Source organism: Colletotrichum lupini, chromosome 7, assembly GCF_023278565.1.
Source record: "Colletotrichum lupini chromosome 7, complete sequence".
Lineage (NCBI taxonomy): Eukaryota > Fungi > Ascomycota > Sordariomycetes > Glomerellales > Glomerellaceae > Colletotrichum > Colletotrichum lupini.
Genome location: NC_064680.1, coordinates 48,535 through 74,174, shown reverse-complemented (window position 1 = coordinate 74,174; position 25,640 = coordinate 48,535). Strand labels below are relative to the sequence as shown.

Sequence of the window (25,640 nt, the reverse complement as noted above, 5' to 3'; positions counted from 1 at the left end):
TATATTATTATATACGAACTAGGTTATTAATAAAAATACTACTTAATTATCTTAGTTATAGTTTATATAATAACAAAAGTATATTTTAAAGATCTAGTTAATCCTTTTTATTTATCTATTGGTTTATAAATAAAATAATATTAATAGTTTATAGTTTATACTAAGTTACGAAATTAAAGATTTTTAAAACTTTAAAGTAAATAGCTTATTTTTACTAGAAATAATTTCTTTTAGTAAATCGTAGTTCGAAAGTATAACTTTAATAAATACGTATACTAAGTCTTCTATAATACTTAATTTTTTATAAAGAATAAAATATACGAACTTAGTAAGTCGGTCGATTATAACTAAAATACTATCGTACTATACTTTAGTAAATAGTTCTCTAAATTTCGGTAGTTTAATAATAAAATCCTATATAATTAAATACTATGCTTTTATTAGTAATTATAATAATTATAGCTTATTATAAGGCTTATATGGGCTATTCTTACTTTTTTTATAAGTCGCGCAGTCCTTAATTATTTTTATAATTTTAGTACGTATAGTAAATTTATTATAATATTAGTAAATCTATTTTTATGTTTTAATAACTCCTTAGTAATTATATATTAATACGCTATAAATTTCTATAATAAGCTTAGGGGTTATTTCTTTAATTAGGCTAGTTTTAATCCTTTTAATTATTATAAAAAGCTTTATAATTAATATAAAGCTACCGTCCTTCTCTTATTTAAAAATAACTTATATTTCTTTAGGGACCGTAACTTTATAATTAAGTCTTTTACTAAGAACGTCTACTCTATTATTTTCTAATCCTTTTTAATAAATAATTTAGAAATTATATTTAAATAAAAGTTTACTCTATTTAACTTATCGTTTATTTAGGTTCTTATTTATTATAAAGTTTATAAAGTTTTTATAATTTATATAAACTATAACTTTATACTTAGTTCTAAATAACTATAATCTCTATTCTTAAAATACTTCGATAATTACTATTAGTTCTTTATTATAAATTTATTAATTTAATTCTGCTTTATAAAATATTTTAAAATAGAAGTAATATAAGTAAAGCTTCTCTTATTCGTTTCGTTATCTTAGGACTATTCTTATAATAAAGTTTAAAATATTAGTCTCGATTTTAAAAGGTTTTTAGGAGTCTAGGATTATAATAACTAGTTTAAAAACGACTATATTTTTAACTTTAATAAATACTTTTTTATATTTAGGATCCTAAACGAATAGGGTATTTTTTTATATTAAGTTATGAAAAGGTCTAATTATATTAATATAGTTTTTAAGGAATTATTAATAAAAGTTAACGAATTTTAAAAATCCTTATATATCCTTAACGTTTTATAGTATAGGCTAGTCCCTAACTACTTTTATTTTTAATATTTATATATAAATTTGTTTTAATATAATAGTACATTTAAGGAAGTTTACTTTCTATATATAAAATTCGTACTTAGAGGGTTTAGTATATAGTTTAGTATTTTAGAGTTTTTAAAATACTATATAAATATATTTCTTATATATTTCGAAGTTAGGAGAGAAAATAAGAATATTATTAATATAGATAATAATAAAAATATTAACGAACTCCTAGAGTACGTAGTTAATTATTATTTAAAAAGTTACCGGAGTATTAATAAGTCTAAAGGGTATAACGAGGTACTTAAAGAGTCCTCTACGAGTTCGGAATACTATTTTCTATTCGTCTCTTTTTTTAATTTAAATCTAATTAAATACTTCCTTAAGATCTATAATAATAAACTAGTTAGCTTTATAAAGTAAATCTCTAAGCTTAGTAATAAGTAATAAGGGGTAATAATTCTTTTTCATAATTTCGTTAAGTCTTTTATAATTAATAATAAGTCTTAATTTATTCCCCTTTTTTAGTATAAAGAACAAGAGGAATTTTATAAGAGAATTTGATAGTTAAATATATCCCTTCTCGAGCTTCTTATTAATATATTTATTAAAGTATTCTCATTTTTCTTAATTTATTAAGTATATTAAATAGAACTTAAGTTATGCTCTTTTTTTAAGTTCGATCTTTATATCTTAGTTATTATATTTTAATAATCCTATTTCTTTAGGTTCTATAAATAGTTTTATATATATTTAGTACTCTTTAGGTATAATTTAGAGTCGTTTTAATCCTTAATTATTAATACTATATATAAACTTCTTAAAGCCTTTTACCGTCTTAATAAAAGCTATATATTATATTTATTCTCGTTCTTTAGGAATTACTAAAAATCCGTTTAAACCCTTTTTTTTCCTAAGTCGTTTAATAACTAGATTTTCTTAAAGGACCTAGCTAGTAATTTAATCTATCCGTAAGTTATACTTTCGTAACTACGAGATTTTTAAAATAACGTTGATATTTCCGATCTCTATAATATTATATTATAATTATTTTTATTAGTTATTAATATATATTAAGAGGTATACGGTCTTTTAATTAATATATTTATAGTTATAGTTAAGTCGTTCTCCTTTTACTATTTATACTTAATATAAGTTATTTTTTTATACTTATAATAAATTAAGTTTATTTACTATTTTCCATAAAATATAAGTTTCTTATATACTATTATTAATAATAATATTTAGTCCTCGTTTATAAATATTAAGGTTAACTCGTAAATATACGTCGTTATATTATCTAATTATATATAAGAACTTTTTTTTTATTCTCGCCTTTTGTCGTTCTTTTATAATTAGCTTTTTTAGTTTTTTAATTTACGCTTTCTTTATTAAGTACCTTATTTACATAGTTTTTATTATTCTTTTTAAGCTTTAGTCTTTTTCTAGCACGTATAGCTTTAACGAGGTAATGCGGGATATTCTTATAAAGGATATAAAAAGTGAATATTTATATAGAAGCAAGAATATATGAATATAGGGGATATAAGCGTATATAAAAGAGGTTTTTGTAGTAAAGAGAGTAATATAGTTAAATTACTATATGAGAAGTTGCTTGCTTAACGAAAGGTCTAGGTAGGCAAATACACGCCTACATATAGGCATAAAAACCTCCTACTGGAATATTCCATTGCTTATTAATTATGATATAATTAATAAGCGTATACGTAAGTGAATGCGTAATCGTAGTACGTAATTCCGCCTCGAGTAAATTCCAGATTATTTAGTTACCTTCCAGTACTTTCCATTGCTCACGTAAGCTTATATAAGCAGTATTACTTACATAATCAATACCTATAATAATCTACAGAAATCGTAGATTAATATGGTATATAGTTTGCTTACGTAATATTGATAATAAGGCGAATAATAAGGTAAACAAAGTTACCTTCGTAACACTTTTTAATATAATAGACTTAGTATTAGTTATATTTATAGTCTTTTTATTTTATATATTTATTATTAAGGTATTTTATAAAGAAGTTAAGATCTAGGCTAAATATTACTTTATCGTTATTATTAAGGCTTAGTAACGTCTAACTAAGTAGTTAGTCTTCTACGTAAACATCCTTAATAAGTTTATTATTACGTTTTTATAAATAAAAACGACTATTTTATTTATATACGAGGTACTAGAAATATTTATTATTTAAGTACTCTACTTAAAATAATTCTTTATAAAAGGGGTCTTTAGGGTCGAGTAAAGAGTAGTCTTTATCCGTATAGGGGGTTATTATAACCTTTTTATATTTTCTAATTTTATAAAACTAAACGGTTTAATTATTTTTAAATAAATAAATATATTTATATTATAGCTCATCGTCGTCCTCTTTAGAGCTAATATTATTAATACTAAGTAATATTTTATAATTAATTTCTATTTAAGCACGTCGTTAAGTAACGTTACGAGGTTTATCTAAATTATAAAGTAATTTTATTTTATTAAAATAAAAAGAACTAATTTTTATTTCGATATTTTCTTCTTTTTTAAAGTTAAAATTAATTTTCTTTTTTTATAACTCCGAAATTAAGAATCGGTTTCTTAATTATTTCGATCTTATTTTTATATAAAAGTTCTTTAAGCTATTTTTTAACTTTATAAATAAATTTTTTATTAGCGTCTATTTATTATATTATATAAATAGACTTAGTTAGGGCTTTATTTAAATTAAGTTCTTTTTTAGGCTTAATAAATTATTCTTAGTTTATATAGTTTCGTTATGTTATATAAACGAGGCTATTTATAATTTCTTTAATATTAGGTCCTCTTTTTTTAAATTTAAAAAGTTACTCTTTTATATTAACTAGGAGTCTTTATTTAATTCGTTTTTTAAAAAAGTAAAGTACATTTTTTATAATAGGGTCTATCTTAGCCTTTTTTTTTATATTTTTATAAATCTAAGAGAGTATAATAATATATTCGATATTATTTTTTTAAGAGTATAGGGTCGGTAGGTAAATATCTTTACTTCTTTTATTATTATTACTAAGGTTTTAATAAGAAGTAATATAATATCGTACCTTAATCGTTCGTCGTTCTTAGGTTATTTTAAGTACTATTTTATTTATTTTTTATTATTTTAATAAGTAAAATAGTTATTATTATAGTAGGCCGTTTATAAGAGTTACTTATAGGGGACTTCTTTATTAGTAATATTAGCTCATTTTTTTAAAATAGGTTAATATTAAATACGCTTAGGTTATTAATAATCTTTAGCTATATATCCTAACTTATTATAGTTATAGTATTTAAAGTCCTTTTTTTATTATAGTTCTTCGTATTTAGTAATACTAAGGTCTATAAGTCCTCCGTACTATTTATAAATAGTATTTTATTAATTATTATTTTAGTTATTATAGGGTTATTAGTTTATTTAGAAACTGCGCTAGGGTTATTATTAATACTTACGTCCCGAGTTAAGTTCTTATTTATATTCTTTCTTTTCTTTTTTTCTTTTATAAAGCTAGTTATCGAGCTTAATAATAAGCTCGCTATACTAAAAAAAGTCGTTAGGTCTATTAAATCGGATTAGTTCGTCCTTAACTTCGTCCTTTAATCCTTAATAAAACATAAATATCTTAATATTATTTATAAAATCTAGCTAAATACTAAAATATTTAAACGTAATAAAGTATTTTTGTATTAACTTAGTTTATTATAACTACGTAAGGTTACGTTTAGCTTATCGTTTTTTATTAAAATCTTAGAATAAAGATCTAAGAACTTTTTTAAACCTATTAAAGCTATAATAAATATTACGTACTTCGATAGAACATTCGTTAAACGTTTTTTTACTAAGGTATTCTTTCTAAATTAATTTAAACTATTTAAAAGCTCGTTTTTTAAAAAAGCTAGCGGCGTATATAATTTTCTTAGTTTTATTAATAAAATCCCCGTAATAAAAGTTCTAATAATTCTTAACTTAGATTAGAAATCCCTTAAGGGCTTTTAAAGTACTATTATAAATAACTAGCGTATTAAGCTTAAGGTTTTATCGTCTTCTTTAAAGAGGAGTAATAATAATATTAGTAGCTCCCTAAAGCGTATTAACTTATTAAGTTAAGTATTCGGCCTCCTTAGTCTTAGTCTCTAAATAGCTTATAGCTTCGTTAAGTATAGCTTATATTTAAGTAATATTTTCGTTGTTTTTCTTAAAACGTCTTTATATAATAGCGTAGATTTTTAAAGTAAAATCGAGTTCTTTTTTAAAATCTTTAGTATTCTTTATTTTTTTATTTAGGCTTTTAAGAGGGGTAGGTCCCTTACTCTTAGGGCTAGTTAAAGAGGTAAATAAAGTTATTTTAAAAAACATTATTCGTACTATTTAGTTAGTCTTTATAAAGTAAACTTACTAAATAAGAGTAATTAAAGTATTATAACTAGCTAGTTATAATAAGTATATTAATAAAAGTTAAGGCTACGAATACTAAGTAAATAGTATTATATTTATAAATAACTTCCCTAAAGCTATATTTATAAATTATAAAATAAGTAAGGCTTTAGTAATTAATTATAACCTTATTAAAAGGGGTTGTTAATAAAAATAGTTAAAAATAATTATAAAATCTAATATTAAGTTAATTACTAAAGAAGCTATAAGAAGTCTATTCTTAAACCTAGCTTAAGTTTATATTATATATAAGTCTCGTTCCTAAATATATCCTTTATAATATTCTTATTTATTATTATTTAACTATTTACCGAACGGTCGTCCGTCTTACTTATTTATAATCGTCCGTCCTACTTATTTATAAATATCCGTCCCTTATTTTATTATATAATCGTAGTTACGTAATTTATTTATAGTTCTTCCGTTTTAAAAGGAGTTATCTTAAGTCCGTATTTTTATATATATAGTATAGTAGCTATTATAGGTCCTATGGGGCGAGGCCCTGGCCTTATTATGCGTATTAGGTCGTAATATAAATATATAAAGTTCTAGTACTTATAATAGTCGTTTTAGCAGCACTAATAGGGTTAGTCTCTTGCGGACTAATAGAATAAAATACTTAAATAGTAGCTTTAGCTTAAATTTAAACCTTTAGTAATAGCAAGAGTTAAGTATAAGTTATATAATATATTCTTCTTAGTACTTAGTATAAGGTATATAGTTATAAGTACTTTATACTCTACTTAATTTTATATTATTAGTAAATAGTAGAGAAGTAGAGAGTTATTATACGCTTATAAAATAAGTATATAGAGATGAGTAATAAATAGCTATCGATCGTTACTTAAGAACTTTGCTTTATAAGGCCTCCGTAGCTATATCTTATAGTCCTTAACTTAGCTCTAAGAAGCGTCTCTAAAGAAGGATTAGATAGTAGCTAGTAGGATAGCTTTTATTTACGGTCCTAGTAGAATTAATAGTAGCCGTACGGGCTATAAAATTCTCCTTTACCCTATTTTCTTTTAAATATGCTATTATACTAGCTATACCTAGCTCTTATTTACCGTATTACTAGCTTAGTTTATTAAGAAGTCGGCCCTAACTTATTATTAAATTGTTTTTTTTAATAATTATCCTACTCCTTAAAATACTCTTTTAATTAATACTATATATTACTCGAGTTTTACTAAGGTCTTTATAATAGATATCTTTTTCCTTAGCTTTATTAGCGCTATAATAGTACTAAATTAGCTTCTTAATAGTACTTTAAATAGCTTTATTATAATATTATACGTTTACGGACTACTTATATTTAATAATAAGTTTATTTATAATATCGTAGGAGGCTTCGTAAATACTTACTTAAGTTAGTAATCCTTCTTTTTTAATATTTTAATATAGTATTAATAACCCTTAATATTTAGAACCGACGTTTATAATTTTAATAAAGGATATAATATGCTCGAATTCTAGGTCTCCTCTTAAGACTTTATTAAAAATGCCTATTTATCCCTTATTAGCGTCGATAGTAAGCGAGGACGAGCCCTGTTCTATTTAGACTACGATACTACGACTAAGAAGCCCTTCTTATTTACTTTATAAAAAGAGTAATTATATTTTTAGTATAAAGGGTATTTACTCTTTTTATAAAGTATACAAAACGAGGTAATATTATTTCTTTATAAGATAATAATTATTTCTTATATTAATAGTTCCTCTTAAATCCTACGAGATTTTATAAATAAATACCGCTTTAAATACCTAAAATGTTTAGAAAATAAAACTTTAATTTTCGAGTATTATAATAATAATTAGAAAAGAATTATAACCTGAGAAATTAGGCCGATCGAAACCGTTATTATAAAAGAAGAGTTAAAGTAAACGCTTATAAATAATATTAGCGCCTTTTTTAACCCTAATGCTCGGTTTTAGTACGTTAGTTATAAGTAGCTATACTAGAGGGGCTACTTATTATATAGCCGCCCTAGGACCGGGAAGTCGAGCTTTAGTATATCTATTACTAGCTACTTTAGTCTCGATATTTATATTATTAGTCTTATTAATATTAATAATATATAGCTTAGTACCTTATTTACCGACTTTCCTTAGTACTATATCGTTCTATTTAAAAACGTTAACGTAGTTAGTACTATACGAGCTCGAGATATTAATAATAATAAATCTAATTTAGGCTTAGATATATTACGTAACTTAATAAAGCCTTATAGATCTCTTTTATTATCCGGACTACTTAACGTTCTTAATAACATAGCTTCGTAGAATAATTATATCCTTATTATAATAATAAATTATATTAAGTACTTAAATAACGCTTTCATATAGCCTAGCTACGTTAATAAGAAAATCGAATTTAGACTTATTAATACCGAAGTAATTTAAAAGCTATTCTATATTATTTTTAAATACTTAAAAAAGGAGATACTTAATATAGAGACCTAAGATAAGAAGAATATAAGTATATAGCGGCTAGTAGTTTAGTTTACGAGCGTTATACCGGAGTTATAGCTCAGCCCTGCTAATATTCTATTATTTCTTTTTATAAACAGGGGATCACTATCGAGCGTCTTAGCCGATGCGGAAGGATGGTTAGTTAAAACCAGAAAGGCTAGAACACTGAGGCGGTGTGATTCTTGGGGCCAAAGTGATTGACCGTGGAATAACTAGTTTGGGAGATCCATAACATTTCATAGCTCTAGAATGACTGGAATTGCAAGCCTACCTTTCCTCTAACAGCTTTGCAAGAAGAGCCGCCAGTGATGGTGACATATGAACGAGCAGATACAATAGACGCACTAAAACACGCCCAAAGCGCAAACTAAAGAGTTGTCTCGAGAACCACGTTATGAACCAACCGTCTATGCCAAGGAATATTGGCCGGCAGCAAAGAAGCAGTCGCATTAGCTGCCAGCGTACGGTATGGTTGAGGTGGATATTCTTGATTTACCACGACGAGGCTGAGGAGTCGTGCCTGGATGCTAAGCCTAAATTGTGCGAGGTCTTAACGGCGTAGAAAATACAAAAACGTGGCCTCGACAGCTCCGTAGCGGCAAGTGAATCGCTAAGGCACCTATCTTTCAGAGGACTTTTCCTCAGTTACACCCTCTCCCCTTGAGCAAGACTGATCGGCTGGTACTCCGTAGGCCGAGCTTCTGAGAAAGGCACTCGACATAGCACCCCAGCTTTCACTACGTACAAACCTAGTAGGATTCAAAGAAAGAAAGCAAGCACCAAGATCAAGAATTGCGCAGTTGTGCTCCGTAGGCAAATTCAAGTGCTGCCTAGAGCAGACGAGCTTGTGAGGTCATACCCGTGGCAAGCCCTACAGCGAACGTTCTCAGGACCTGGCTTCGAGGTCTGCTAAGTTCGGTGGCATGTTGGACATGGTTGCTCCTGAGGCCATGGGGTTGCCACGGTGGCTACGTCGCTATGGACCTCAGGAAGAGCACGCGACTGTCTAGTTGACTTGTAAGAGGGTGTTGTGGCGCTGTCTCTGCTCCGATTTCAATAATTTCGTTCGCACTCTTGATCATGTTTTGTGGCTTCGATGTTCTCAATCTGTCAGAATGCATGGCGCCCCTAGTGGGTCCTGGGCGCAAAGGGGGGGGGGGGGGGGGGGGGCTGTCCGCGGCCGGCCCATATCCGTTGTAAGGGGTCTAGATTGGCGCGGTATTTTGGGCGTGGGGGGGGGGAGGGGGGGGGGGGGGGGGGGGGGGGGGGGGGGGGGGGGGGGGGGGGGGGGGGGGGGGGGGCGCTGTTCTCGGGCCGGCAGTTTTCCGTGTCTGATGGATTGAAAGGAGAATGATTAGGGGCTCGGTTTAGAGGTAGGGAGATTGGAACCAAAGCCACGACCAAACCTAGGTGCACGGCTGACCTCTTCACTTAGTACGAAGCAGCCTGACAGATTGTTACTGAGGCATCCGCTATACCGTCATGTAGCTGCTAGACGGATTCACGCTCAGCCGATCTAATTGCCAATGTACCCGGAGCTGCCGCTTCTTTCATGCAACTCCGACTAGCAGATGTTGTGCCAATATTTGAGGATTACAATATATTTCCCTTGTACCATTACATGCGCCTTTCATCGCAGTCAGACGAAGAAAGGCGTTCTATATAGGTATGGTGATAACATCAGACCTGAGCCTACCCCCTCCCCTGCAAAAAGCTTTCCAGGCCACGAGTATGGAGAGCATATACGCCTATCATCAACACATCTGATACAAAACTGGCTGATGCTATCCCTTTTGCTTCTGGCGCTTCTGTCCATTATCGTTGTGGTGATCATCATCCTGCAGCTTCCTTTTTTTACCTTCGTTCTTGGACACGGAATCTGCTCTATTAGTAGGGAATCTCGGCTTTGGAGGCGATTGCCACTCGTCAACCATGCGGGCACTTGTAGATGCGGACAGTTTCTGGTCACAAGTGGATGGCGGATCAGGGCTTGATGTTTGTCGTGAATGTGGTGACAAGCCGACAGACGTGTCTATCAACGACAGATATGGCGACGGGAGCGGCGAGATTTGGTCTGTTGGTGGTGTGACCTTGAGAATGCCGTCCAATTGCTCTGGTGGGTGCTCACAAAACGCCTGATCGCTGTCACCTCTTTCGGCTACCACGACTTCATCTACACCTGGTGGCGATAGATTCGTCTCCGATGTAGGACAGTCGGACACCTTCCAAGAGGGATCATTCCACAAGTTCTCTTCATCCTCATTCCAGTCTTCCCATCCCCGAGGTGAGTAAAGGCCGGAAGCTATCGTGTTGTCGTACTCAAATGGGTCATCCGCAAGCTCTGACGAAATCTCTGGGGTGTTGTATTTGCTCCGGAGATCGCCCTTTCCATCGATGCAGTATTCAGTCTCATCTGCGTCGTCGATCCGTGGCACCCTGTTCTCTTTGTCGCCATCCTTCCAGCCGAACACCACACCACATAGGAGTTGCAGAAGACTGTCAAGGCTACCCGTTTGGCTAGCTTTGAGGGCCGCATGGTGAGGAGTCTTTGAGAGTGATGTATTCTGGATGCATGCGACTGCAATATCGAGGATTAACGTATCGTACTCCCGCCGGCGTTCTTCACATTGAACGTCCAGGAGTTCTTCAAGGTGCTCACGACTCTGGGCGAGCTTCGCGGCGGCACTGACGTCGGCAAAATAGGCATCTTCGTCTCGTAGCGGGATGGTGATGGTATTATATCGATGCCAGTATTTATTCCAGAGCGGTGTCGGGTTGCGGAATGGGAATTTAGCTCTTTTGATCCAAGCCTTGTCCTTCTCGCAAGTCACCTCCGGCGGCTGGAAGGCGGGCATCGTGTGGTCGGTCAATCGATCGGTCAATCGCGGTCCCGTATCGGAGCTACGCGCCGTGTTCGAAGGGTTGAGAGATTGTGTGACCGAAGCGTCGGCAAAATCAGCGAAGTATGCAGCGCGTCGAGAGACTGAAAATCAGGGAAGCGTGGAAACAGCTTGAGGGGCACGTTGTGTTGATAGCATGTGTCGCAACGGACCATATGCTTCAATGAACGCAGAAAATGGTCAGAGGCAATTTACGTAGCCCCAGCCCCGTGACCTTATCTATTGGTCAGCGCCTCGGTAACCAGGTCCCTGGCGGCCAATTTTAGCAGCATCGTAAGCGCCGACCTGTGAGGTACTGCAGGTAACTAACCCAGGTCTCGTAGTGCGTATAAGAACATGTGCCGTTCTTGACAGAACTGTATTCCAATCATTGGTTTGTTCATCTGGCTATCCATCTGCTGTATGTCGAAAATGTCGTCTGATGGAGAATCAACTCAGCCTTTCAGCGACTCTTCCGAGATGCAACGACGCCTAGACCGAATCGCAGCTGAATACCAGAAAACAGGAGAACGAAGCGGCGTTGTACAGCCAGGATTGTCGGCGCCTGACGAGGACCACCTGGGACGAACTTGCGGGCTAAAGGCCGAAGAAAGAGCAACACAAGCGGCCGCCAGCGTGACGGTCGCTGAATTAACCGAAGCTCTTACTAGTGCTACACTCGCTTCGGCACCGGACGCCCGGCTTGTTCTCGCTTGTCCCCACTGGCCGAGAGGCGCCGATCCAGCAAGTGTCCGGCTTGCAGAAAGTGCTGACGGTTGGGACGTGGTGGGTGTAGTGCAACGCACACACGATGTGAACTTCACTATTTGTCTCCCCTTCTACGACGACCCTTACGAGCTGCCCTCGCGACGGGCCATACCTCACTACCTCCGTTGCATACTGTACTATGAACCTGCCAACGACGACTGCGTGTTGCTCAACCAATCCCTCACAGACATCTACCTGATTCGTCTGGGTTCGACAATGTGTCGCGCGCGCATGTCATACGATCAAACTCAAATCATCAGGCCTGGTCTGTGGAGGATTCTAGCCGTCGGTAGCAACAATATTGCAGAGCAGCACCTGGTCGATATTTTGATCCTTCGAAGACGATTCTCCGTCTCTATACACAAGGCTCCGGCCGAATCGCGGACATCTACCAAACGCGCGGCTAGCGACGAAGAGGAACCAAACGCCAAACGCCAAAAGAGAAATGGGGACGTGACAGATATTATCCTGGCCTCGACAACGACTCCCGCTCAAATCCCCATCGCTAAGGCTCCCGGAGCTAGCACGCCGCTGAAACTGATCCCCAAGTCCGCTAAGTGCATCGTCCGCACTAGAGGTACACCACTTCTAGACCTTGCAGATAGGGAATCAGCGACCGTTGTGGTTGCACAACCCACTACTACTAGCACTGCGAGCGCTTTTCCGCAGCCGGACCCAGTTGGCGAAGTAAACAACAGAGGTGCGGTTACTTACAAACTGGACCGGCTTAAGGAAATCACTAAAACGCCATTTGTCAGGCCTCGCCGGTTAGGCCTCGTTAGTTAAGGGATAGCTCAGGGGGTATAAAGAGGGGGACTAAGTAATAAAGGAGTAGCTTAGGTATATATAAAGCGCTAGTAGTATACCTTAAAGGAAAGGTAGATTTTAGTAATTTATCTTTTAAACCTTAATAATAATTAGCCTTTATAAGCTTTTTCCTTATATTATATACTTATTAATAATTTAAAATTTTTATTTATAAAAAGGACTAAGCTAAAAGCTTAAAATATTAATAAGAACGAGACGTAGTAAGAGAGCGTAATTAGTATTATAATAATAAAAAAAAGACGATTTTTTTTATTAAACCCTTTAAAGTCGCCTCTTTTTTAATAAATAATATAAAAACGAAGCGTAATAGGATAAATAATATAGTAATAACGTAGAAGAACCGTATTATTAAAAATATTAACGAATTTTAAATAAAATAATAAACCTCTTACCCTTATTTATTAATATTTAAACTAAATAATAAGTAATAGGCTAATAAAATTATAAGAATAGGAACGATAATTAGAAAAAGAAGTCTTTATTATAACGTATAAAGAGCGCTTATATAAAAGACGAGTAGATTTAGAATGCTTATAAAGCTTTTTAAATAGCCTAGCCCCCGCGCTAAGGGCTACGGTTTTAATTATAATAACTTTAAATATTAGTTTTAATATAAACGGGAACGTAAACTCCTAGACTAAGAATAGTTTAATAAATAAAGCTATATTTAAAGCACTATTTAAGTAATAATAAAATAACAAGTTCGTATTACTTAAGCCCCTATTTACTAGCTCCCTCCCGACTTAAATAAGTATTATAAATAGAACGTTTATATTTAAACCGCTATCCTTTTTTAACTTATTATATATTAATAAATCGGTACGGGATTTATAAAGCTTCTTTTTTAATTATTACTATTACTTTAACTTATAAGCTTAATAAATAAGAATAGACCGTAATAAAATAGTATATATAGTTAGCTACTTAAGTAATAGTATAAAGACCTCTTAGATATATTATATTTTTAATGACTAAAAGACCCCCGGGCTTATAATAAACTAGGTTATATAAAAGGAACTAAAGACCTTTTTATAAAATAACCTATTTAATCCTATTAGTTAAGGAATAATAGCGAGTATATAACTAAATAGCGCTTCGTAAAGTTAAAAAGAGAAAGTTAACGAGTTTATTAGCTATATTGATAAGCTCGAAATAAAACTAAAATATATTTTAATGAAGAAATAAAAAATCTCTATGCTAATAAATAAGCTATAGCCCGAACTACGCTTTATAATAATATTATAAATAGAACTTTTATAATCTCGCTTATAGTTAGTATTATTAATAAGACGTATTAAATAATCCTTGTTATTAATAGGGAGCTTATAAACGTCCCTTAAATAATATTTTAATTTAAACTTAAACGAGCTAATAAGAAGATATTAGGGTATTAATAAGTTAAATACGTAAAGAATATATTATAACTTACTTAGTAAGGATATTACGTATTATAATTATAAAGAGACTAGTTATATTATAAGGGAATGCCCGTAACTATAAAAGTAATATTAATAATACTATAATTATAGTAAAACCGGGTACTTTATTAATAGCTACTTAAGCGTTATATATTATAAATATAATTAAAAGGGGCATAAAGCTATTAATTATTAATTAAACCTTACCCTAGCTAAGTAGCGCGGACTAGTAATAAGCTTAAATACTATTTTAATAAAAAGAGTAGTTAGTGATTAATAAGGGCGGCGCTTAGATATCCCGACTTATATATACTTAAATTATATATAAGAGAAGCTAAGCGCCTTTATCGATTCGGAAGTAAAAGGGAACGTAGTTAATATCGGGCTACTTAATAGTTTTAACGCTAATTTATAAATTTACTTATTACTATAGCTAGTAAACATAGAGAGTAAATAAATAAAAATATTAAGAAGCTACTACTTATAGCTTTAAATTATTAATAATAACTACGTAATAGAGATATAGCTATATCGCTTTATAATAATTAATATTATAGTACTTATACTTATTCTTAGTTTCCCTTAGCTAGAGGGTATCAACCCGCTAATTAGTTAGAAATAAAAGAAGTAATAATATTTAATTTATAAATAATATATTTACTTAGATACCCTAAAAAAAGGGCTACTAAATAACTTAGTTCTAGTAATACTTATATATATTATAATCAACTTAGCTATAAATAGCGACATAGTACTAATAAGCATAGCTAAGGACTAGAAGCTACGTTACTAAGATTTTAATAACTTATTTTTTTAAAAAAAAGCTATTTTATTACTAAATAAAGTACCGCACGACTATTATATTAAGTTAAATAACGTAGTGCCTATCCCCTAAAGACCTATTTATTTATTATTAAACTATAAGCTTAAGATCTTATATAACTATTTAATAAAAATAGAGGCTAGGGGCTAGATATACCCTTTTATAAGCCCGGTAAGAGTACTTATCCTTTTTATATTTAAAAAAAGAGGAGAGCTATAACTTTATATTAATTATAAAGCGATTAATAAAATTATATAAAAAGATAGAACGCTACTACTACTAATTAAAGAAATATTAAATAAACTATTTAATACCTCTATTTTTATAAAGCTAAACCTTAAGAACGCGTATTACTATATATATAGCTAAAGGTAATAAGTAAAAGACGGCTTTTTATACTAAATATGGGTAGTTTAAGTACTTAATTATACTTTTTAAACTAACTAACGCGCCCGCGACTTTCTAAGTATATATTAATAACGTTCTAAGTAGCCTAGTTAATACTATTTATATTATATACTTAAATAATATCCTAATATATAGTAATAACTATATAGTATATAAAGAGTACGTACGTAGCGTATTATAAAGATTATAGTAATAGAACTTATATCTAAATAGTAATAAATATAAGTTCTATATATTATATATAGGATTTTTAAAGTATATCGTATTTAACGAAGGCATAGAAATAAAACCTACGCGTACTAAAGCTATAGTAAATTAGCTATTTTTAAAGAGTATTAAAAATATATAAACGTTCCTTAAATTTACGGGGTTCTATTATAAATTTATTAATAATTACGCTAAGATAATAGTACTTTTAATAAACTTATTAAAAAAAGCAAAACTAGGATAGTTAGAGTTATTAATACCTACTATAAAATTATTTAAAAAGCTATTAGTAATATTTATTAACGTACTAATATTATAATATTTTAACCCTACTCTACTTATATAGTTATAAATAAACGCTTTAGCTCGAGCTATTAGCTTAGTAATTACGTAATTATTTAAGGGTAATTAGTACCTAATTATTTATAAGTTAAGGAAATTAATAAATATAGAGAGCCGCTACGGTATAAAAAATACGGAGCTATTAATTATTATAAATATACTAAAGAACTAGCAATATTACCTTACTTATAGCTGAGATTAAGTCGTAGTATTTATAAATTATTTTAATTTATAGTTTTTAAATATAAAAAAAAGACTAAACGAGAGATAGTTACGCTAACTAAACGAACTCGTAGCGTTTAATATTAAAATTAAGTTTAAACTAGGTATAAAAAACCTAGCGAATAGACTATTATAAAGACCTAATTATAGTAAAAGTAGTAATAATAGCAGAGTAGAGGAGCTATTATTAAAAATAAAAAAAGACTTTTATAATACTAAAAATATATAAGAGCCCCTTAAAGTTATAATAATTAAATATATAAAAATAAGCCGTAAGAGCGGTTCTTAAGTAGAAAGGATAGTAAGTATTTTAAAAACGGAATTAGTAATAATATAAAAAAATAAGTAAAGGAGGTTAAGAGCTCTAGTTCGAGGGAATTTTAAAGAGTACTTTAAAAGGCATAATGAAGCTATAAGCCTAGGGTATTAAAGTTATAATATAATACTTAAAGAGCTACTTAAGCTTATTACTAAAACTATAAATTATAAGCTACTTATTTTATAGGACTTTAATATAATAAGAATATTTAAAATAGTAATTAATAAAGAGGGGTTATTAATAATAAGTTAATTATGGGCCGCTTAATAAGAAGACGCTTTTATAAAGGATAAGTAGTAAATTAAAAAGAACTAATAGCTTTATTTAATTAGAAAAAAGTAATAATAGAGCTAGGTATATAACTTAAAAGGGCTATTATATTATAGTAGTTACGCTTACGTATTATTATATAAGGGGCTAAAAAGAGAGGTTATTAAAGTATATTATAATATATTTATAATAAGATATTATAATATAAAGTAAATAATAACGCTATTAAAACGCTATTATTACTAAGATAGAATAAATAGGGATATAAAAAGTTATATTAATATTTATATAATATATTAACGAACAAAGCCTTATTATTATAAGCTATATAGCTTATTATACCCCTTACTTACCTTAGTTAAGTTATAATAAGAAATATTACTAAACTTTATTACGGACTTATTTATATTAATTATATCAATTAAGAGGCGCCCCTATAACGTAGTACTCATTATAATAAACTAATTTATAAAATATAGCGTCTATATTATTATAAAGACGACTTTTATAACCTAAGGATTTATAAACCTCTTATTTATAAAGATTTTTACTAAGTTTAAAATACTTAAAAAGATCGTTTTTAATAAAAGGTTATTATTTATAAGTAAGTTTTAAACTTATCTTTATTATTTTTTAATAATAAAGAGGTATTTTAGTACTATGTTCTATTTATAAACGGACGGTTAAATAGAATAATAGAACTAATACTTAAAATAATACTTTTGCTATTTTTATACTTAGGACTAATTAAATTAGGCATAGCGTCTTTACTTAGCTAAGTTTATATATAATAACGCCTAGTATTTAGTAATCCGTAAAGTATTTATTAAGGCCCTACTTAGGTTCTTATTTATATATTTTATATCGATTTTAACGGGGGCTCGAGATAGTATATAAAATATCTTAATTAAAGAGCGTACGGCCCGATTATAAGTTAATTAAAAAGCTCTATAACCCCTTATATAAAAAGTACGTAAAATATATAAATAATAAGCTAATAAAGCTAAGATAGATATATTATATAAAGTAAATAATTAAGTATTATTATTAAAAAGATATTAATAAGTAGCGTCTTAGATAGAAGTTAATTAATAAGTATTTAGGCCTATTCGAAATTAAATTAATAATTAAAATAATAGGGGTCGCTTACTAACTAAATATATTAACGTAATATAAAATATATAATATATTTTATATATCCCTATTTAAGCCGTATTAATATTCTAAAGAAGCCCTTTAAAAGCCCTTATTTATTAAGGATATAAACGGGGAGCTATTTTATAAAATAAAAAATATTATATAATATAAAGGGCTAAAAAAGAGGTAATAATACTTAATTTAATAAAAATGATAAAATGATAATAAAAATATATAAGAGCTAGCTAGGTATATTAAAAACGTAGCGTTAATTAATATATATAAAAAACGAGTTTTAATTAAATAGCGCGCCCTAGTTCTTAATAAGCTTAATAATATAGTAAACTAACTATTAATAATAAAAAAAAGGGGGCTATATAGTTATAACTAAGTAATATAAATATATTAATTACGAACCGTTTTTCTAATTTTTATAACGTGCGGGAGGACTACCCTTATTTATAAAGGAACTACCCTTATATATAGAAGGGCCGCCCTAGTTATTATTTTAGAGGTCGTTATAGAAAAAATAATCTCTTTATTATTAACGAATTTATAAATAATTAGTTATAAATACGGAGTATAAGCGGGGTAATGATATACTAGTTAAAATATTATTTAAGCGGCGTATTTTATTATAAATAGTACGAAGTAGTACGATTATAATATTATTATAGGACGAAAACGTAGTGCAAGAGGAGCTTATAGCTACTTTATTATTATTATTATTAATAATAAGGGTTAAGCGGGCCTTTTTATTAGCGCGCTTAAGCGCCCTTTATATATTATTAATAATAATTTAATAAGTTTACTAAAGCTATAAAATAATATTAGCGACTTAAATAGTAATAATAATAAAGCGATAATAAAGTAATAAACTTCTAAATTATAAATATTATTATTTGAAATAAGAGTAGTATTTTATAAAGTTTAGACTATAGATTTCGCGGACTTAGGGACTTAAAATATTATTAATATAATACGTAAAAAAAGTAATAAAATAGTAATTATACTAAGCGCTTATTATATTTTTATAAAAATAATTCTGCGCAATATATTTTTAATATAATATACGCTAGATTTTAGAAAAGTATTAAATAAAAGAGCGAACTAGGGGTTATAAATTACTAACTTAGCTAAGTATAATACTTAGCTTTTAGATCGAGTACTTTATATATAATATAAGCGGGGTAAGGGAGCGGGCGTACCTAGCTAACCCCGATCTTTTTAACGTTTACTTTTTTTTTTTAATAAGAGTTTATAATAGTTAGTATAAATAGTATATAAGTAATAATATATATACGAGGTTAAAGTAAATAAAGGGGATATTAAGCTTTTTAAATAAACTATTACTATTATTATTATTAAGTATACTTATAATACTAACGACTATTCTATTATTAATAATAATAACTCCGTAATTAAGAACTATATTTATATTAAAACGAGTTAGTAACGAATACGGAACGATTTTATAAAAAACTTATTTAAGCGCGGGAAGTATATAAAAATAGGGATTTAAAAGATATTTATTAATTATAATATTTATATAATAAGGGAGTAGTATAGATATTAATAAAAATAAAAAACTATATATAAAAAGGATAATTATAAATAAAAAAAATAAAAAGAATTCGGAATTATAATAGCTTAAAAAGGGGTTAATATTAATAAATAAAAGTAAAGTAACGATTATTTAGGTATTAATAGTTATAAGGACGGCTTATAAATAAGAGCGACTTAGGTATAAAATTATAGGGTTATTACTTAGAATAAGGGGTTTATATTTAGGTTAATAAGCACTACTTATACTTACTTTTATATTATATATTTAAGGACTTTTTAAGTAAGGGATTAATATAGTATATATGAACTATAAATAAGCTTTAGGACGAAGTTTACGAGAGGGAGTACCCTATTAGGCCTTATTAATTAAGCCTTATTAATTAAGGGATAGCTTAGGGGGTATAAAGAGGGGGACTAAGTAATAAAGGAGTAGTTTAGGTATATATAGAGTATTAATAATATACTTCGAGGGAAGGGTAGATTTTAATAATTTATTTTTTAGACCCTAATAGTAGTTAGCCTCTATAAGCTTCTTCCCTATGTTATATACCTATTGACACTATCAGCCAGCTTATTCACTACTAGACACTCGGGATTGCTAGGAAGGATTGTTATTAAAGTCACCCGATACGAGGGAAACGAGACCAGGGAACTCATTCGGTGCGCGGGGATTTGGCAACGAGAGAAATGCTTCCTAGAAAAGTTACATCATGTAGGTCGTGCTACTAGAATCCTATATATGTTCGCACGCGCTACTAAGCTACTTTTACCACTTGTAGGAAAGGATCGTATCGCTTCAAGCCTTTGACGGCCGTCTCCTCGCAATGTACGAAGAGCACCTTCCCCCGTCACTTAGCCGCGGCATCAACTCTCCCTTTTCGGCTGCGGACGCCTACGCGATTCTCCGTGATATGTCGTCCGCCTTGACATATCTGTCGTCTCGACAGGTCCCGGTGATCCATAACGACATCAAACCAGCCAACATCGCCTACTCTCCCCAACGAGGCGCTGTCCTACTTGATTTCGGTTTGGCTATGTACAGCCGAGAAAAGCATTCAACAGGTGGCACGCCGTGGTATGTTCCTCCAGACCTTATCACCGAAGGGACGCGTGGCGCACCAGGCGACATATGGGCTTTAGGCGTCACGATGCTCTACGTGGTGGGAAAGATCAGCCTTCCTGAAAAGGCAAGAAAGAGCTGGCTAATCAGGGATCTGAAATCCCGAGATAACGTAGCCCTGAGGCACATGATGGATTGGCTTGGCTTTGTCTCTCGCGCTAGGGAAGGTTTGAGTCGTAATGATGAGATTGAAGGCCTCGTCTATCGGATGTTAGAGCCTAAAAGCAAGCTTCGAATCCAAGCTGGGCAGAGTGCTGTCGAGTTCCGCCAGACACCTTGAATCTCCTAGATCTTTGTTAGATTGATTAGATGGTCGGATCAGTGCTCAGGATCGAAGAATGGGAGGCTCATCGCTGAAGCAGGCACTCGGCCCTGATCCAAAAAATTAACGTCGTTGTTAGACACGTCCTGAGAATGAGGCCGGAGGAGGCTCCTGGACTCAAGAATTCGAGCTGCGATGATAGCAGCCTTTGAGGTCGCAGTAAGACCAGCAATAGGTTCTTCCAGAACATAATGCAGGCAAAGCAGCATGGCTTAAGGCTGAAATCTGACCTAAGATGAATCAGGGAGGTTCCTAGGAAGTGTTCTCGTAGGAGGACGATACCGGAAGATTGAGGGGAACCTAGAGTAACTAATGGAATGTAACATATGCAAGCAGATGACAGTCGGCGATTCATTCAGGCTTAATCTCTAAATCGATTCAGAGAGAACCATAAAAATAAGATCCATCTCACCTATACCAAGGCATACCGGCCCACCACCGACAGGCTCCGTCTAACCCATGTCGATCCACTTCAATGGGGGAATCATCCTGCCGTGCCCCGTCCGGTTAGCCGTCTCCCCGCGAAACAAGAGTGGACAAGCTACCATCCTCTGGTTGTTTGCGCATTGACCATGTGTATCTCTGTCCCTTTCGGAGTTCCCTGTTTCGCTAGAACACTGCCGTGTTCCAGTTCCAGCAGCCAATACATGCCAGCGACTCCGTCAGCCCGGCGAGAATAAAAGTCGCCCTCCAATGGGCAGCTACCGCCTTCTATGTCCACTTTTCTGCCTACTGCTCAGAATCCAACACCTCTAGTAGCACGATGCATCCAGACACTACCCCCATTTGGCCTGAGTTTGCAAGACACAAAGTCTTCATCTTTTGGTCAGATGTCCAAGAAAGAAAGCAGCCCGTCTACGGACTCGAAACTCTGGGACCAGCAGCCTAAAATAAGACCTGCATGGGGTACGCTAGTCAAGTCTGGAAATTCTCGGTTGTTATATATCTCCCGAACTTCTCCGCTTTGAAATTCCTGAAATAGAGCTTTGCCCGTCATAATGTAGTAAATCGTTGATCCTAAACTGAAAAGGTCGCTTTTGACTATTAGGGTCGACTATAAGGAGCGGTCTGGTAAAGGGGCTGCGTATTGAGTCCCAGGGTTGATCTTAGTGTGGGAGCTGTCGACGGATGACCCAGAAAAGTCGATGATTTTGAGATAGAGACTGTCATCTAGGAGGAAATTGTGTGGTCCAATGTCGTAATAAAGAACAGTCGAACTGTGTAAAAGCTTAACGCACTTAATCGCCTCAGTTACCCATTACTATCGCTGTTCTACCGGCACATCCGTGTGAGACTCCAGAAAGTCTTTAAGCGTTCCGTTGGGCATATCTTCTAAGGTTAAGGCGTATTCGTCTAGGTTCCAAGCCTTCTTTTTCACTAAGCAAGGATGTTCACCAAGTCGATCGTATATCTCGGCCTCTGTAGCGATTTCGCGGCGTCGCTGGTGGGCGCGGTCGCCTCCGGGCCAGGCCGTCTTGATGATAGTGCCATTTGGCAAACGCTCAACATAGGATGTTGAGCCTATCGCGACGAAGTCACCCTTTTGATTCAAAGATGGTATTTCATCGTTGTGGCCATCGCTCGTATGGGGAACCATGTTCGGCCTTGGATGGTTGTCGGACATTGTAGGGCGGGGACTTGAGCAATGATGTTTGACTGTTTACGCCGGTTTGGGTGGAAGAGCAGAGGATTAAGAGGGTTTATGTGGATGCGGTTCCTGTGTGGGCACCTCGCGGTTGGAGGCGGTGAAGCTACGTTCCCCCGCAGCCGTGGGGGTTGGAGGGGGGGGGGGGGATAAATTTTCCATGGACTAGAGCGAGTTCTTGTCAGATGCGGAATTGCCTGTTCACGCACGATCAGGAACATTTCTTGCCGATGCTCTTCTTCTGAAATGTTTAGCGACTGGATTTGAGCTGCTAAGGAACCACACACAAAACGCCTCTAATTATTCATTTCCTTGAACTTTTTTGCCATGTACAGCATGCCCAGTCATCTGAAAGACTAATGTGCGTCTTGGCCAAAGGTAAATTATGGTCAGGTAAAAAATACACGGAAAGGTGAGCCCAGAATATGTGTCGAACAAATTACGCTATCTGAAGGTTCAATGTTCACTAAGGAGTCAGGGACAGTTGTAAAACAAGACTATGCACACATATCACCCAAATTCAATCGCTCTGAGACCAAGATCCACCCCTTCTCAGTGCTTTCTCCCCTCTAGTACGGGAAACCTATCTCTCTATTTTATCTAAAACCCCTGAAGGAGAGTCCCTGTTTGTTAAAAAGAAAGATAGAATGTCTATAGGGCTAAACTCGAGCTTAGGTATTATATCTATAAACTAAATAGCTAATTACTAGACTTTTTAGTTATTACTATCTTACTTTTCTAAGTTAAAAAGCTCTTTTTATGATTATTTAAATATATAATAAAAGAGCTTTTAAGTTACATTAGCGTTAATAAGCTAAAGTTCGATCTTTTTATTAACGTAGCTTAATTATATAAGCGCGTTATTAAGATACTTTATATAATTTATAGTTATTATAAGAATATATTTATTTTATAAAACTATACCGTTAAGGACGTTTAGAAGTTTAAAGAATAAAATAGTTTTATATAATTTAAATAACCGCTATAAAACCTCTAACCTTAAGTTAAAATTTTTTATATTTATATTTTAAAATAGTAATATATTAACTACGTTAACGTCCTTTAGTAAAACAATATAGTATTAAGGGAGCTCCCTAAATAAAATATTAAAGTACTTATTATTAATTATAATAAGACTAATAATATAAATATTTAGTCAGAAGTAACCCGTAATAAATATACCAAAGCTCGATTTTCTAGTTCCTAGGTATCCGTATATTAAGTAGCCCCTTTTATATAGTAGCCTACGTTTTACGTACTACGAGCGAGCTTTAGGGTCGAGGAAGGACCGGATATCTTTAAGGAGTATCTACTTTAACTCTTTATTTATAATAACGGTTTCGATCGGTCTAATATCCTGAGTAGTAGTTTTTTTCTAGTTATTATTATAGTACTTAAAGATCGAGGTTTTGCCTTCGGACTACCTCAGATACTCCAGACGACACTTATCTATTAAATCCTAAAGAACTTTTAAAGAGCGCCCAATGTAAGAGATCGTAATCGATTTATATAAAAAAAGAGATAATTCATTTTACGTATATTAGAGCCTAAGAAAGTGCCCCTTATACTAGAAGGATAGTCGCTCTCCCTAAGGTATAAATCGAAGAGGTTTTTTATTCGCTATGTCTAAGTTGCTAAGACCCAGAGGCCTTCCTTGCCTATTGTCAACATGGGTAAGCGAGGAAATAGCGTTTCTTAAAAAGTCTTAGATAGATACCCACGACTCTAATATATCGTAAGCCTCATTAGGATCGTAGACTTCAGTTCTTAAAGCTACAAAAGGTTAATAATGTAATAAGTTACTAAGAAAGGAAAGCCACTAACTCAAGTAAGTGTCTAGAAGACCCCCGAATGTCGCTAATAAAAATTTAGTACAAAACACCAGCAATCCGCAGATACATAATAAGCCAGCATAGCTATCCAGATTCCCGTCTAGAAGCTGGTGGAGCGCTGCGGTGGCACCGGTAAATCCTGGAAAGAAGATGTCCATCATGGAGACATGGTGAGAAGTCGGAGGAACTGGATGATGCATAGTGTAGCTCGAGTGTTGTGTGGTTACGTCTGACAATGTTGACAACACTACTTGCAGAAGTTGGAGCACTGAGTGTCGACAGATTTTTGACAATCACACCAGCATTGACATGGACCGGGCATACTTGTTTGAGCCGAGGTTTTGATTGATGAAGGAAATACTCTAAGTATTTATATGGTAAATGCCTTGCCTGTTACACCGTTACAACTGAGATGGCTTATAGAGCTAAGCCTCGCTAAGCCAAGGGTCACCCACAGTCAATGATCACTCCGTTCCGATTCTCTATACTGGCGGGAGATTTTGGCGAATCTATGCAATGATCACGTTTCTCAACATGGAACGGTCCAACTTACCGACCGTTGAGACTGTGTAGGCGATCGACTAGAGGATCCACTGTAACGTAATTGAATTCTTGGCGGACCCACAGAAGCCACTGATATGCACTGGTGCCCTTAGTTTTGCACCCGTGCTAGCTGCACCATAGGTGCTGATAATTTTGCACCTCCCCCTCATACCCCGAGGCCTGCTTTCTCACATGAGCCAGCCGATATCAGACAGTTTCCCGCGACAACCAAAATCCGTCGCAAAAGTCGTCTGCATCATGGTCTCATCGACCTGTTGCTTGGATTCCAGGTTGGTGCGATGGGCTTAATGTACGTCCGTTAAACCTCGCCTTTTCCTTTGCATCTGCCGCAAATGAATCCGGCAACCATTCCCTCTCCCTTGCAAGCGGGGCATTCGACCATGCTTGAAAGTATGCGTCAACTTGCGCTTGAGAACTAGAGATGATGTCAGTACTCCCCAGCGACGAGCAAACGAAGAAAGTCAGACGTACTATAAAAGTTGTGGGACTAACAGTATACAACAACTTCGGGATATTTGAGCTGCAGAGGTCGGATTCGTTGGGTAGAAAGGATGTATCTTGAAGATTGTGAAGGTGAATTTGGGTCCATTTGAGAAAGTTATGTCGGAATTGCATTTTGGTGGACATCAAGTGACACACCCTCTGGCAAGTCTAGCGTAAGAGGCGCTTATTG

The 25,640-nt window shown here is 32.9% G+C and overlaps 5 protein-coding genes across 5 annotated transcripts; 2 read left to right on the top strand and 3 right to left on the bottom strand.

Annotated features, from left to right (window-relative positions):
- Nucleotides 1-10,081: 10,081 nt before the first annotated feature.
- Nucleotides 10,082-11,152, bottom strand: CLUP02_13076 (uncharacterized protein; the record flags this gene model as incomplete). Its single annotated transcript, XM_049292022.1, has 1 exon — nt 10,082-11,152. One exon carries the CDS (start codon nt 11,150-11,152, stop codon nt 10,082-10,084), a length of 1,071 nt encoding a protein of 356 aa, XP_049149168.1.
- A 456-nt stretch (nt 11,153-11,608) lies between these two features.
- Nucleotides 11,609-12,730, top strand: CLUP02_13075 (uncharacterized protein; the record flags this gene model as incomplete). Its single annotated transcript, XM_049292021.1, has 1 exon — nt 11,609-12,730. One exon carries the CDS (start codon nt 11,609-11,611, stop codon nt 12,728-12,730), a length of 1,122 nt encoding a protein of 373 aa, XP_049149167.1.
- A 7,578-nt stretch (nt 12,731-20,308) lies between these two features.
- Nucleotides 20,309-20,884, top strand: CLUP02_13074 (serine/threonine protein kinase-20; the record flags this gene model as incomplete). The annotated part of the gene is made up of 1 exon (XM_049292020.1): nt 20,309-20,884. One exon carries the CDS (start codon nt 20,309-20,311, stop codon nt 20,882-20,884), a length of 576 nt encoding a protein of 191 aa, XP_049149166.1.
- Nucleotides 20,885-21,980: 1,096 nt separating this feature from the next.
- CLUP02_13073 (uncharacterized protein) lies at nt 21,981-22,550 on the bottom strand (the record flags this gene model as incomplete). Its single annotated transcript, XM_049292019.1, has 2 exons — nt 21,981-22,096; nt 22,322-22,550. The coding sequence occupies 2 exons, from the start codon at nt 22,548-22,550 to the stop codon at nt 21,981-21,983; spliced, it is 345 nt and encodes a 114-aa protein (XP_049149165.1).
- Nucleotides 22,551-24,487: 1,937 nt separating this feature from the next.
- CLUP02_13072 (uncharacterized protein) lies at nt 24,488-25,582 on the bottom strand (the record flags this gene model as incomplete). The annotated part of the gene is made up of 5 exons (XM_049292018.1): nt 24,488-24,671; nt 24,957-25,046; nt 25,139-25,250; nt 25,314-25,382; nt 25,456-25,582. The coding sequence occupies 5 exons, from the start codon at nt 25,580-25,582 to the stop codon at nt 24,488-24,490; spliced, it is 582 nt and encodes a 193-aa protein (XP_049149164.1).
- Between the last annotated feature and the right edge of the window lie 58 nt (nt 25,583-25,640).